Below are 12,841 nucleotides of genomic sequence, written 5' to 3' on the forward strand. Positions count from 1 at the left end.
CACTAAGAAATCGATCACATCATGTTGGTGGAGTTGCTTTGCCACTCAAAAACAAACGTGACCACAATATCAGACCCTACACATTTGTTCAAAACATACGAAATCAACCCAACAAGAGATCCTCTCCTCGGTAGATGGAGAGGATCCTCCTGACCAGGCCCATCGGACCGTTCATTTTTTATCTAACGGCTATAATTATTATAACTTTTAGAGGGGCTCCCTGTTTGTAGCCGTTGGATAAAAAATGAATGGTCCGATGTGTCTGGTCAGGAGGATCCTCTCCATCTGCTCAGGAGAGGATCCTGGTCCTTGGAAAATAAAACCTCTTCACTGTCGGTCCAATAAAAAAAGGGGAACAAAATACACCCCTCTCCCGTGTTGGGCTGTTGGATTGCTAACAATTAAAGGCAAAATTGATGAGACTTGTATGGCCCAACATAATTCAGACATGGAATCTTCTACATGTGGGCCCAGATCAAGATCTAGCCGAGCCCTCCCCATATTGAATTGATTTTTTATGACAAGAGGAATAACGATATTTTATTAATCAACAAGTGTACAAAGATGCGTACAATGTTATTATCAAAAATCGAGACTATGACAAAGCCATCGTTGATTGACGAGACCACATCACTCGTTTTTTTGGTCAATTGACCGCATCACTCTAATCGAGTCAACAATTGCAGAGAATATTACAAGCAGCAAAAGGTTATATCATGTTGAATTTTTCATTTGGTGCACAAAATATGTGTTAGCGTTTTATTCATCTTGCTTTGGCTAATATTAATTCATTTTTGAAGAACCAGTTCCGCGAGTGAACCAAACACGCACTTAATTAGTGAGACTGATCCAAGTAGCTTGATCAAACATATAACATTCATAGACAACAGGTGCTGATAAATTTAATCGAACACACTCAACTCTTACTAAGATCACAAAACAATTCATTCATGCATCCCCCTGCATGCATGCGCGCGGATCGGAAAAATGTAAATGTTGCAGATGGATAGCGTGCATATAAGCTAGCCAGTGGAGATGTGAACGCCGATGGCGATGAGGAAAATGGTGACGAGGCCAAAGTAAATGATGGTGTGAACCAAGATGGAAACCCCGCTGGTCTGCATGTTGTTGAACTCCGCCACCCGGCTGTTCCCGGGCAGCTGAAACAGCAGCCCCGGCGTCAACAACACAAACAGCACCACCGCTATCACAACTGGCCCCCAATCCGCCATGCTTTCAACAAACTAGTTTCGCAGTAAGGTCGAGGCTCGGAGCAACGTCGATGGATAGAATAATAAAGAACACGATGACTGGTACGGTGGAAGTGGAAATGAAAGGGCAACGAGAAGGAAGGAGCATAAAAAGGGTGAGTCCGGGCGGGAAAGGGACAAAACGGGAATTCAACGAGACAAAAAGAGGTAGAATACTCCGGCCTCCACGACGAAGCAAAGAGTTAGAAAACAGCCGATGGTATCTTTCCTTCGGACAAAGACGGCTTCCGGACGAAGACGGCTTCCTCGTTTTACTCATTGGATGGCATTACGTGGCACTTTTGTTTGGACTTTTGGAAAATATGGGCTACGGTGATTTGATTTTGGGCTCTTGTTTCTGGCCCAAATCCACTTATTCTTGGGCCCAAACGTAGGCCCAATAAGTTAACCTTTGTGGGTCCAATTTGTTGCCAACATAACCAAGTACTCGAACATCATCGTATTAATCTGTAGCCAAAAAACTTCTGCCTTGGCTAAATTACAAATGGAGTAATGTTATTCATACCATATTTTTATATCATATTTCTATACCACCTTAGGTGGCATTTGATGTGGACAACCACATTATTTGAAAAATTTGCAAAACCCAAGGAAATGAAGGAGAAAGACTCTTTGTATACCACAATCATCATTTAATTAACTAATTTTTCTTAATTATTAATTTATTAAATAATGAACTAAATTTAAAAATCTGATTAATTCAAATGATGTAGCTGTCCACATCAAATGCCACCTAAAGTGGTGTGAAAATGTGGTACAAAAATATTGTATGAATAGCATTACTCTTACAGATGTGAAGAAAATTTCGTGTAAGGATGCTTCAATCGCGTAATTTGTGGCCCTCTTACAAAACATGACGACTCACAATCCTTAATTTGTTTGAGAGTTGCCCTATTCAGACAACTCTAATGAATACATGCTCATAGAAGTGAGCCCCATGTGGTAACAAAAACCGTTAAATCAAACCCATACAGTAGAGCCGGTTACCAATCTCGGTCAAAATTAAGAAATGAAATTTTTTACCATTGTGAAACACGTGTGCACTTTGGGATGAAAATATCGATTTTGATTGAGGTTGATCCACGTGAGATAACACTATTTTTACCACATATGGGTCAACATGAGACAACACGGGGACAATTTATGCAATTCCGTCTATTTTCTTTATTGACCGCAGTCAACTCAAGTAGCGGACATGCTTCTGCACGATAATTCCTTGATGTATGCATTCTAGCTTTTTCCTGTAGAAACCGGCTAAAATCAATGTCTTTTCTTTTCGTGTAGAAAGTTAGACCAAACAAGAAAAGCATTCCAAACATAGGTTCAATCGGACGAAGAATTCTTACGTGGTCCAAAGGAAATCAAACGCCCGCTTCCACGATTCGAACAATTATTGGAAGCTTATGAAAGCAAACATCTTTGTTTTGCTGTCCATAAAGCAATCCATCACCTTCTCCTAATACCTTTCTCCTCTTTTAATCCCCCTCTCTTTCTCACTAAGTTTAGCATCCATCTCTCCTTCTTCGCTAAGACATTAGGCTCCGTCCTTCTACATATTCGGAAACAGCACAACGCTCTGTTTATCTATTTCGATAGAAAGAAGCCTCAAAGTTTTCATACCTCTTCATTCCAACTTACCTAGAGAGAGAGAGGAGAGATAGAAAGATGAGTGCTGATTGGGGGCCGGTTGTTGTTGCAGTTGTTTTGTTCATCCTCCTGTCGCCCGGGCTGCTATTCCAATTACCGGCAAGACATAGGGTGATGGAGTTCGGAAACATGTCCACAAGCGGGATTGCTATTCTTGTTCATGCCATCATATACTTCTGCATAATCACCATCTTGATCATTGCAATTGGTATTCACATACATTTCAACTAATCCATATTGTTTTCAGCCACCACGCACAATTGGAGTAGTTCCTTCTTTTCTTCTTATATTGCGATATATTTTCATCTTTTTGTAAACGAACTCCTTATTCGGCTTTTCTTCTTCCCTTATGGCTTATACTGTGTTCCTAGTTTAACGGTGTAGTGCTACATGATTGGTTTGGTTCACATTCACACTTGACACTGACATTGTAAAGGAGGAGCATCTCAATGAATTTGCTCGTAGTGATGCTAAGTTTTCGGTCCATTATGTTTAAGTTTTATAGGATCACGAACATTGTAATAAGCCTAGTTTTATGGAATTGACTTACAATTTTAATGAGTATCATTGTCATCCAAGCACGCTTAAACGTCCTAAGGGGGAAAGTTCTAGATAAAAACCTACCGTTTCTATCCGCGCAATGTGAAGCTTAACAAAATGAATCCCCTAAGAGTCAACAGATCCGACGCTGGAATTTTGCATATCAACAACTAGCAAACGGATTTTTGACACCAATAAGCCTAGACATTCATAGCCTTCTAAACGAGTAGCTATTCAAAATTCCGAACACCACTTTAGATGTCTCATTCAAAGTTCGCGCGATATTCTAATCTAATCTAATTAACCTAATCCACTGGCAGAAAGATTCTAATCCAACTTGGCAACAATCAAGTAAACAAGTTCAGACTACTATTCTACAACATTTAACAAATAAAGGAACAGTAATTAAATTGCACCTTAATTAGTTGGTAAACAGAATTTAATTAAAAAAAATGGGGTTTCTCATATCTCAAACCAGAGCATAATTCATAAGCAAGCAGCTGCATCTTCTTCTTCGAGTCAGAAAAAAGATTCGTGCTTTATATTTATATGGAGCTCAAAAGCAAACAGAACAAGTACTAAGTTACAACAAGCCAGCCCGGAAGAGAGACAGATCAACATACATATGAGATCCAGAGCGGTGGAGGGTAGCGGTACCGGATCAACCGGTATAGATGTGGACGTGGACGGCCAGGATGAGAATGGCGTACAGACCGAAGAAGATGAGAGTGTGGACAGCTATGGCCTTGCCGTTGGTCTTCATGTGCCCAAACTCCATCTGCTTGCTGTTTCCCGGTAAGGCGAAGAGCAGCCCCGGTTGCAGCAGGATGAACAGCACCACCCCTATCAATATTGGGCCCCAGTCCGCCATTGTTGCGTCCTAAAAAAAATCAGTTTTCAGATCAAATGATGGATTTTCGGATTTGGGTTTTTGAGCTGGGGGTTAAAGTTGCGAGCTTTCGGTTGCTGTGACGAAATGGAGGAATTGGGGATGAATTGCTTTGCGTATTTTATTAGGGTTTTTGAGTGAGTGAGAGTGACACTTGGGATTCGGAATTCGGGAAACGATTTTGTAATTTTGTGATTGTAATTTTTAAGCAACCACGGCGAGCGGTGGAGGAGATAAGGAAGCTACTAGCCCACTGGCTACTGATGAAGGTTCGATTCTCTGCTTTGGGTTACAGAGTAGATTTGTGCAATCTGGACCCACCATCCACTAGTTCAAAGCTTTTATTTTTTTTTAATTATTCTTTACATCTTTGACTAATCCTTAGCGGACATTGAAATGTGGTTGTAAAACTTTAAGCTTTTTGGACGATAAAAATTTTAGTGCGTCGAGAACACAGTTTAGACTACGTAATTGTTCACTAAAAACTTAAGAAGTGGGATCGAGAGGATGGTGGATGAGATTGGAATGTAGGGAGATGGTTTCGATGAAATATTTTTGTGTTAATAATAATCATAAAGATAAGATGATCCGTTCCATTCTAAAATTTCCTCTAATCAAACATCTCATTCCTACTCAAACAATTTAACAACTGCAACGCCAAAGCATTAGAAAAAGGCTAATTAAAGTGGAATAAATATGCTCTTTCTAGCTTTAAGGGATTCTTATTCCCCTCTTTCAAGGGCATAAATCCAAATTATAAAGCATCTAAAGCTCCTTTTTTTATATATACTTTTGCTACATTCTTCCCCTCCTCTCCCTTATTCTTCTGCTGTGACATCTTGTTTTGACAATGAAAAATTGGGCAGCTCCGCTGATAGCATCCGCGCTATTTGCGTTTCTGTCGCCAGGATTGGTGTTTCAGATGCCCGGCAGGGAACGTCCCTTCGAACTCATGAACATGAAAACGAGCATCGCATCGATATTGTTGCACGCCGTGATCTATGGTTTGCTCATCATTCTGTTTCTTGTTATTCTTGACATTCACGTCTATGCTTAGGATCCAAGAAATGCTGTGGTTTTGGCACACCAGCTGAAAGGTGGAGTTAATTCTGTAGTTTTACTTGCTTTTATTTACTATTTGCTATTTACCTTTTTACCTTCCTGAATTCTGCTATGTGAAATGAAGAACTCATAGCAAATGAACTTACAGCAATCTTTCTACTTTGCAAGGATCTTTATGCTTTCATTTACCTTCCATAATCTGCATAAATGTAATTCTTTCACGACGAAATATCGCTAACAAGGATCTCGCTCAGCAGCAGTAACACACGATCTTGACATGTAACGGAGAGATCAGCAGATTATTTCACATTTTTTCCGTTTAATTAATTTTGTTTAGTTGGTTAATCAATTTAGAAGTTCCCCAGTTAAAGCTTTAGCTAGAAACTCACCTAGTAGGAACATGGAGGCTAATTAACTAAGCTTGTGTGCTTTAATTCTTAGCCACTTAGGTTAATTCTACGCTAAATATTCGCATAATTCTCGGCTCAGCTACTGATTAAGCTTGCGTGTTTTGATTACCTATCCACAGATTCTGAATCACATGTGGTTAAATGGTTGTAAAACTGAAAATTATACGAATTATTTGACCATCTGTACTGATGTTTCTTGTCAAGATCCAGCACCCAGCAAAGCTAAAAATCAACGGCAACCTTCACAACTTGACTATCATTTAACAATGAACAACGATCCTAACGAGCAATTTAAATCTCCGAAACAAAGGAGGGAAAATCCAAACATTAGTACAAGATCAAATCCAGATGCAGAGACAAACAAGCTAATTAAGGGATCATACGCTGGTGGTATTTTAACCGAGTGATAATTAAGAGCCAACATACATGTGGACACCAATAGCTAATAAGAAGATGCAAATGAGAGCAAAGTAGATTATGGAATGAACCAGTATGGACACTCCACTCGTCTGAAAGTTTCCGAACTCCACGAACCGGCTCTTTCCCGGCATCTGAATCAGCAGTCCTGGTGTCAGCAGTACAAACAAAAGCACTGCTATGAAAACCGGGCCCCAATCCGACATCTTCTTCCTTCGGTATGTTACGCGCTTGATCTCTTGACCTCTCCCAAAACTTAAGAAATGTGTGTTAGCTGTGATCTGATTGTGATTTGCTAGTATAATGAGTGGGATAAGGATTGTTTGGTAATGGTATGAGGGAAAGAAAGATGAAAGGTGTGCATGATTATAAAGTTGAGCATTTGGGAGGAAGAGACAAGGGATTGATGACTATGGAGAAAGAAAAAAAAAGTTAAGATGACTATGGAGAAAGAAAAAAAAAGTTAAGTGTAAGGTTAGAGTATCAAGCTATTCCAATTTCCACATTCACAACAACCATCGGTGGCTTAGTGGTTGGAAATGAATTCCTGAACCGAATTTTACGCGATACGTTCTGGGTTTGATTTTCCGGCCTCAAAAAAAAAAAATTGCACATTCACATTTTCTAGTACTTTGGTAGTTTACACCTCACATCACATGCATCCTAATTAAAGGAAGCTTCCCGCATGACAACAAAACCCTACGAGAACAATTTACAGAAAATACATATCTTACTATTATGTATTTATACCTCTTGTGTCACCCGATTAGAATGATAGATTCTTAATTATACAGTCAATAACATCTAAGAATCTCTCATTAGTTTAACCTGACTTCTAATATCAGTGTTTTTTAGGAACCATTAGAAATTGAGATACTAAGATTGATGGTAGGGAGCTTTCTTGTCACTGAGGCATTATGTATATAAGTAGTTGTTTTCCTATTCCTTTTCTGAAATCCTATTAAGTATTAGCTCCCTTTCTTTCAATCAAATTAATATTGATTCTGGTGGAGCATTTGGATTTTAAAGAAACTTTTCAATTGCTTAAGAAATCATTTTGGTATTTAACAAAAAGACCTTTGTTGCCTTGTGGCCGGGTTTTACCGGCCGGTCACATACGGATATACAATCGGAATACCGGCAAAGATCAATATGCTTCAACCGAAGTAACCTGAGTTCAAATTTTCGGTGACATAGATCAACTGGAGGAGTTAAAATGACCACCTCTAGTTTATCAAGTGAATCTAAGTTCCAATTCCCTTCCCACCCCCGAGATCTTGAGTTTGATTTTCGTGACTATATCGCTTGCATCCAAATATTACCCAACAAAGACCAAAATATTTACATGTAAATACCATGTACTCCGTTGTCTGAGATTATTAGCTCTCTTTTATTTCCTATTAATAAACTGAAAAAATAGACTATTAGCTCAACCGAGCCCAAAGATCCAAACCCAACTGAACAAATGGATGTGGGCCGAGCCCAAATACTAAAATATGCATTAATGAAAAAGAAATCGTCGACAGCAGGGTTCGAACCTGCGCGGGCGAAGCCCAACAGATTTCAAGTCTGTCTCCTTAACCACTCGGACATATCGACTTTCCTGTTATGAAGTGCATAGATGTATTTTTAATTCCTTTATCTTGTATTAAACATCTTTTTTGGTTTTTTGATAGTTTTATTTGTTTATAAAAATTACAAAGTAAAAAAATCCATGAGCACGCACAAGCCACAATTAAATTTTGAATTAATTTAGATTATTTTTTACTTTTATAATATCCGCTATAAAGTTAGTTTCACAAAAAATATAATGAAAACATAAATGTTCAAAATAAAAATTCACACGTTGAATATCATTGATTAAGAGAATCTCATACCCATGGTGGGTCTCCCTACCCCATGGTGGTCTCCCCCACTCACAGATGGGTTAAAATTAATATCGATGGGGCGCTGAATGTTCAAGACAAGCTGAGTGGTGTGGGGGTGGTGATACGGGACTGGAGGGGAGGTCACTTGGTGGCAAGGGGTACAACAATTCCCAGGCGTTATATCGGTACCAATTTTGGAGCTATATTCAGCGAGGTATGGCTTGCAGATGGCTCAGCAACAAGGTTTCCAACAGGTCGTGGTAGAGAGTGACTGCTTGAAGGCCATTGCAACTCTTAATTGGACTCATTCAGACTCATCGGCGATTGGTACGATAGCGGACGATGTACTGCAACTGGCATCCACTTTCCCTATGGTGAGGTTTATTCATGTCTCTCGCTTATGTAATGGTGTTGCACACCTGCTTGCGAAGTTTGCTTTGTCCAGTAGCAACAATTTAGTTTGGTTTGAGGAGCCTCCTATTCTTGTTCAGGAGCTTCTATTCCAAGACATGTGTAACTCTTTCTTATTCAAAAGCTTCTATTCCAAGACATGTGTAACTCTTTATGAGTTTGATTAATGAATACATCGCTTCCAATTCAAAAAAAAAAAAAAAATGATTCTCATACCCAAAATTAATATTATCAATGAAGATTTTAGAATCTTGTTCACTCTCTTACTTCTAACGTTATTTGCTCATATGAAATACTGTCATAAAAGAGAACTACCTTTCAGCCACTATAACATTGTATCTAAGTGATTCCTTACACCCATATACATCGGAACTCCGCATAAACTTTAAAGCAAACCATCAAGCTAAGCTTGAACAAAGGAGTTCATGATGGTTGAATGTAATGAGACACATAGTCATGTGATCATTATTCGAAGATGCGACTCTCCTCGTTCATTTTGGATTGATGCCAAGGAGAAAGACAACTCCTTAATAAGAAGATATCGAAAAAATTATTTTCTAATTATTTCAGGATTGGTATATTGGTATATTACCAGTCATGATCAATCAAAATTAACTGGGGTCCTTACATAAGGACATGGGTCCTCTTCGGATCCATGTATCCTAATTCACTGAATTCATGTATCTGGTTCATTGAAATTTGATTAAACGGCTACAAGCAGAGGCTCACTTTAAAAGTTATAATAACTTTAACGGTTGAATCAAATTTCAATGGTCCGAATACATAAATTTGGTACGGAGAGGACCCACATCCCTTACATAATTATTGAGTAAACGACATGATTCATCAAGTGGAAGAACAAAGAGCAGACCACATGGTCCATGTCGTTTTCCTTTTCCAGTTTTATATAAGCTAGTCCACCGACCGCATGTTACGCACCACTTCTTTATGCAATAAATGCTCAAACGACAACTTACTTCATCACAAAAGGCGGCTTTTTTGTATATCGTTCTTCTTAATTTTCTCAAAATTCGCTGGTACGGATATCCACGGACCAATGAAAAATGGACAAATTTTCAGTCACATGGACGAATTTAAATTAAAATTGAAAAAAAAAAGAATATAAAAACCTGCCACTGGGTGTCCCAAACCTGCACTCCTCACTCGAATACGTATCTTCTTCTTCATCTTCCTCCTAATCTTCTCATAAATTATGAATAAATAAAAACCCAACAAAAAAAATCATCTCTTTAACTGAAAATCGTCGAAAATATCACTTTTCTGTGATGGGTCGGGTGCAGGAGAAGCTGCGGTCCTTCTTCAGCAACCGATGGCTGGTTTTCGTGGCGGCAATGTGGGTGCAGTCCTGTGCGGGAATCGGCTACTTGTTCGGGAGCATATCACCGGTGATCAAGAGCTCCATGGACTACAATCAGCGGGAGATTGCGCGGTTGGGCGTGGCTAAAGATCTCGGGGACAGCGTTGGGTTTTTGGCGGGGAGTTTGTGCGAGGTGCTGCCTCTGTGGGCGGCGCTGCTCGTTGGCGCTCTGATGAATTTTGTTGGGTACGGTTGGGTGTGGCTTGTTGTTACTGGTCGAGCTCCTTCGTTGAACTTGTGGGCTGTGAGTATCATATCTAACCAAAGTTACTTTGCTTTTCTTGTATTTCTTTTACTTTAGCAACTTTTTCTATTTCTTGATCGTGTGCTTTGCCATTGTGGATGGTTTTTGGTGATTTTCGCACTCCCGTTTTCTTGTTCGGCACTCTTCACCTTATTTATGTCTCTTTATTTCCCTTGGTAATCCAATCCAAAGGCTAAAAGAGAGGGAGGAGGGTGGGTGGAGAAGAGGGGAGTGCGGAAATCACTTCTTTTCGTTCACTTTGCGGATATACTGATTGAAACTCTGGAAATGGATAGTGTTTTTTGGTATAAATGGTTTGAGACGTTGAGTTGATAAGACGGAGTTTAACGTTAATTTTTCCATAAAAAAAGGAGTAATCTTTTGCCTTAAACCTGTTACTTTCTATCATCTTGCCTTGGTTTAATCTTTAACAATTACATTTTTCAATTTTGCAGATGTGCATTCTTATATTTGTGGGAACAAACGGCGAGACCTTCTTCAACACAGTTGCTCTGGTCTCTTGTGTGCAAAACTTCCCAAAAAGTCGGGGTCCCGTGGTTGGAATACTCAAGGGCTTTGCTGGGTTGAGCGGCGCAATTCTGACACAGATATATGTGATGATCCATTCCCCAGATCATGCATCTTTGATTTTCATGGTTGCGGTTGGTCCAGCAATGGTGGTTATTGCATTAATGTTTATAGTCAGACCGGTTGGAGGTCACAGACAAGTCCGGCCAACCGATGCCATGAGCTTCACGTTTATTTATAGCCTGTGCCTCCTATTAGCTGCTTATTTGATGGGGGTCATGCTAGTTGAAGATCTAATTGATTTGAGCCACACCGTGATGGTTATATTTACATCGGTTTTGTTTGTGCTCCTGTTGATTCCCATTGTGATTCCCATTTCGTTGAGCATTTCCTCCGAGGCAAGATCTCTAGAAGAAGAGGTACTCCTACCCGAGCCACAGACACAAGACCGTGGGAAATCTGGGCACGATGCAAATGAGGTAATATTTAGTGAGGTGGAAGACGAGAAGCCTAAGGAAATGGACTTACTTCCAGCATCCGAAAGGCAAAAACGAATTGCGCAATTGCAGTCGAAACTATTCCAAGCAGCTGCCGAAGGAGCAGTTAGGATTAAGAGGAGGAGAGGTCCGCATAGAGGGGAGGACTTCACATTGACACAAGCTTTGATCAAAGCCGACTTTTGGCTTATTTTTTTCTCACTTCTCTTGGGTTCTGGATCTGGTTTAACGGTGATTGATAACCTCGGTCAGATGAGCCAGTCTCTCGGGTATGACAATACGCATATATTTGTGTCCATGATCAGCATCTGGAACTTTCTGGGTCGGGTTGGTGGCGGTTACTTCTCTGAGATCATCGTGAGGTATGAACTGATTACATTCTCATCTAGAGTTTCTGTAGAAATTATTTAAACTTGGCTTTGTGACTTCTCAATTCTCATACATCGCTTTGCATTCGATAGGGACTTTGCTTATCCAAGACCGGTAGCAATGGCTGTGGCACAACTCCTTATGGCAGTTGGGCATATCTTCATTGCTTTCGGATGGCCTGGGGCAATGCACATTGCCACCATCTTGGTTGGGCTAGGCTATGGGGCTCATTGGGCTATCGTGCCAGCTGCTGCTTCTGAATTGTTTGGCTTGAAAAAGTTCGGGGCTTTATACAATTTCCTCACAATTGCAAACCCTGCTGGTTCGTTGCTCTTTTCTGGCCTGATTGCTAGCAGTATATACGACTTTGAAGCTGAGAAGCAAGCTCATCAGCACCATCACCCGCATATGAGTCCAGGAACATCAGTTTTCCAAGGCATGCTTCGAATGGACGCACCAAAGTGTGACGGTTCTATATGCTTCTTCTTAACTTCGTTAATCATGTCCGGATTATGCATTGTTGCCTTTGTTTTAAGCATGATTCTGGTACATCGGACTAAGATTGTATACGCCCACCTGTATGGAAAATCACGTCCAGCTGGGATTTCATGAGCTGAGGCTTCCGTTCAATACATCCTGTATTTTTTTCTGATTTGCCCTTTTCGAACGACATTTTTTTTCTTCCAAATTGTTTGATGTTTCTATACTTTGTCTGAGGTTGTGTAGATTCTTCGTGTGTTTCTGTAACCACATTTCAAGGATGATGGAGGCAAGTGCACGGCTTTTCAGAACTCTCGAGGATCAGTGTCCCAATTCAGTGTTATGTTATGTTTGGTCGTGTAAGATTGTCTTTTCGAGTATCAGAACGTTGTGTTGAATTTTGCCTGTCAATTGACATTGAAAAATTTTGTTTCATGATCAGTTGTGTCCACAAGTTTCCCATTAATTGATAGTAAGATTGTCTCTTATTTCGTCGTTGCCGGTGTTTTGTTTCGTTATATTAAGAATATATTATAATTAATGTATAATATTGTATTTGTCTAATCTAGGAAAGGCTATTCCATGAATTGTGGATCTCTTGTCTAACCTAGGAAAGGCTATTCCATGAATTATGGATCACACTTTATAGGATTAGAATCAGTTTTTTTGTCTTTTTCATTTTGTATTTGTATATATGGGCTCCTTACCCTCTGTTCTAAATAGACAAAATATTCAGCCATATCATTCCTATCAATCCCAGGAACTACCTAGCTCTTTCTTATTTTGGTATCACCACAGGCTCTTCGATCCACTTCATCAAACCCTAACAA

At 39.8% G+C, this 12,841-nt stretch overlaps 5 protein-coding genes and 1 non-coding gene across 6 annotated transcripts; 3 read left to right on the top strand and 3 right to left on the bottom strand.

Moving 5' to 3' along the window:
* Positions 1 to 926: 926 nt before the first annotated feature.
* Positions 927 to 1,331, bottom strand: LOC103442121 (uncharacterized). Its single transcript, XM_008380877.3, has one exon. The coding sequence runs from the start codon at positions 1,230 to 1,232 to the stop codon at positions 1,023 to 1,025; it is 210 nt and encodes a 69-aa protein (XP_008379099.3). The 5' UTR covers positions 1,233 to 1,331; the 3' UTR covers positions 927 to 1,022.
* A 1,462-nt stretch (positions 1,332 to 2,793) lies between these two features.
* On the top strand, positions 2,794 to 3,235 carry LOC103411119 (uncharacterized). Its single transcript, XM_070804592.1, has one exon. It carries the CDS (start codon positions 2,937 to 2,939, stop codon positions 3,147 to 3,149), a length of 213 nt encoding a protein of 70 aa, XP_070660693.1. The 5' UTR covers positions 2,794 to 2,936; the 3' UTR covers positions 3,150 to 3,235.
* Positions 3,236 to 3,879: 644 nt separating this feature from the next.
* Positions 3,880 to 6,586, bottom strand: LOC103442131 (uncharacterized). The gene is made up of 3 exons (XM_008380886.4): positions 6,256 to 6,586; positions 5,599 to 5,624; positions 3,880 to 4,338 (listed from the first exon to the last, which is right to left on the bottom strand). The coding sequence occupies exons 1-3, from the start codon at positions 6,440 to 6,442 to the stop codon at positions 4,120 to 4,122; spliced, it is 432 nt and encodes a 143-aa protein (XP_008379108.3). The 5' UTR covers positions 6,443 to 6,586; the 3' UTR covers positions 3,880 to 4,119.
* On the top strand, positions 5,119 to 5,568 carry LOC103411120 (uncharacterized). The gene has a single exon (XM_008349775.4). It carries the CDS (start codon positions 5,198 to 5,200, stop codon positions 5,402 to 5,404), a length of 207 nt encoding a protein of 68 aa, XP_008347997.1. The 5' UTR covers positions 5,119 to 5,197; the 3' UTR covers positions 5,405 to 5,568.
* Positions 6,587 to 7,753: 1,167 nt separating the features above from the next.
* Positions 7,754 to 7,835, bottom strand: TRNAS-UGA (transfer RNA serine (anticodon UGA)). The gene has a single exon. It is a non-coding gene; the product is annotated as a tRNA-Ser (tRNA).
* A 1,816-nt stretch (positions 7,836 to 9,651) lies between these two features.
* Positions 9,652 to 12,499, top strand: LOC103442130 (protein NUCLEAR FUSION DEFECTIVE 4-like). The gene is made up of 3 exons (XM_008380884.4): positions 9,652 to 10,137; positions 10,593 to 11,524; positions 11,624 to 12,499. The coding sequence occupies exons 1-3, from the start codon at positions 9,802 to 9,804 to the stop codon at positions 12,141 to 12,143; spliced, it is 1,788 nt and encodes a 595-aa protein (XP_008379106.3). The 5' UTR covers positions 9,652 to 9,801; the 3' UTR covers positions 12,144 to 12,499.
* Positions 12,500 to 12,841: the final 342 nt, after the last annotated feature.

The sequence above is a fragment of the Malus domestica genome, chromosome 09, assembly GCF_042453785.1.
Source record: "Malus domestica chromosome 09, GDT2T_hap1".
NCBI lineage: Eukaryota > Viridiplantae > Streptophyta > Magnoliopsida > Rosales > Rosaceae > Malus > Malus domestica.

Coding starts and splice junctions, on each gene's coding strand:
- LOC103442121 (XM_008380877.3), bottom strand. CDS start 1,232: ATGGCGGATTGGGGGCCAGTTGTGATAGCGGTGGTGCTGTTTGTGTTG.
- LOC103411119 (XM_070804592.1), top strand. CDS start 2,937: ATGAGTGCTGATTGGGGGCCGGTTGTTGTTGCAGTTGTTTTGTTCATC.
- LOC103442131 (XM_008380886.4), bottom strand. CDS start 6,442: ATGTCGGATTGGGGCCCGGTTTTCATAGCAGTGCTTTTGTTTGTACTG. Junction 5,625..6,255: donor CATCTTCTTATTAGCTATTG/GTGTCCACATGT, acceptor TCGTCGTGAAAG/AATTACATTTATGCAGATTA. Junction 4,339..5,598: donor ATTTATGCAGATTATGGAAG/GTAAATGAAAGC, acceptor GATTTTTTTTAG/GACGCAACAATGGCGGACTG.
- LOC103411120 (XM_008349775.4), top strand. CDS start 5,198: ATGAAAAATTGGGCAGCTCCGCTGATAGCATCCGCGCTATTTGCGTTT.
- LOC103442130 (XM_008380884.4), top strand. CDS start 9,802: ATGGGTCGGGTGCAGGAGAAGCTGCGGTCCTTCTTCAGCAACCGATGG. Junction 10,138..10,592: donor CTTCGTTGAACTTGTGGGCT/GTGAGTATCATA, acceptor TCAATTTTGCAG/ATGTGCATTCTTATATTTGT. Junction 11,525..11,623: donor TTCTCTGAGATCATCGTGAG/GTATGAACTGAT, acceptor TGCATTCGATAG/GGACTTTGCTTATCCAAGAC.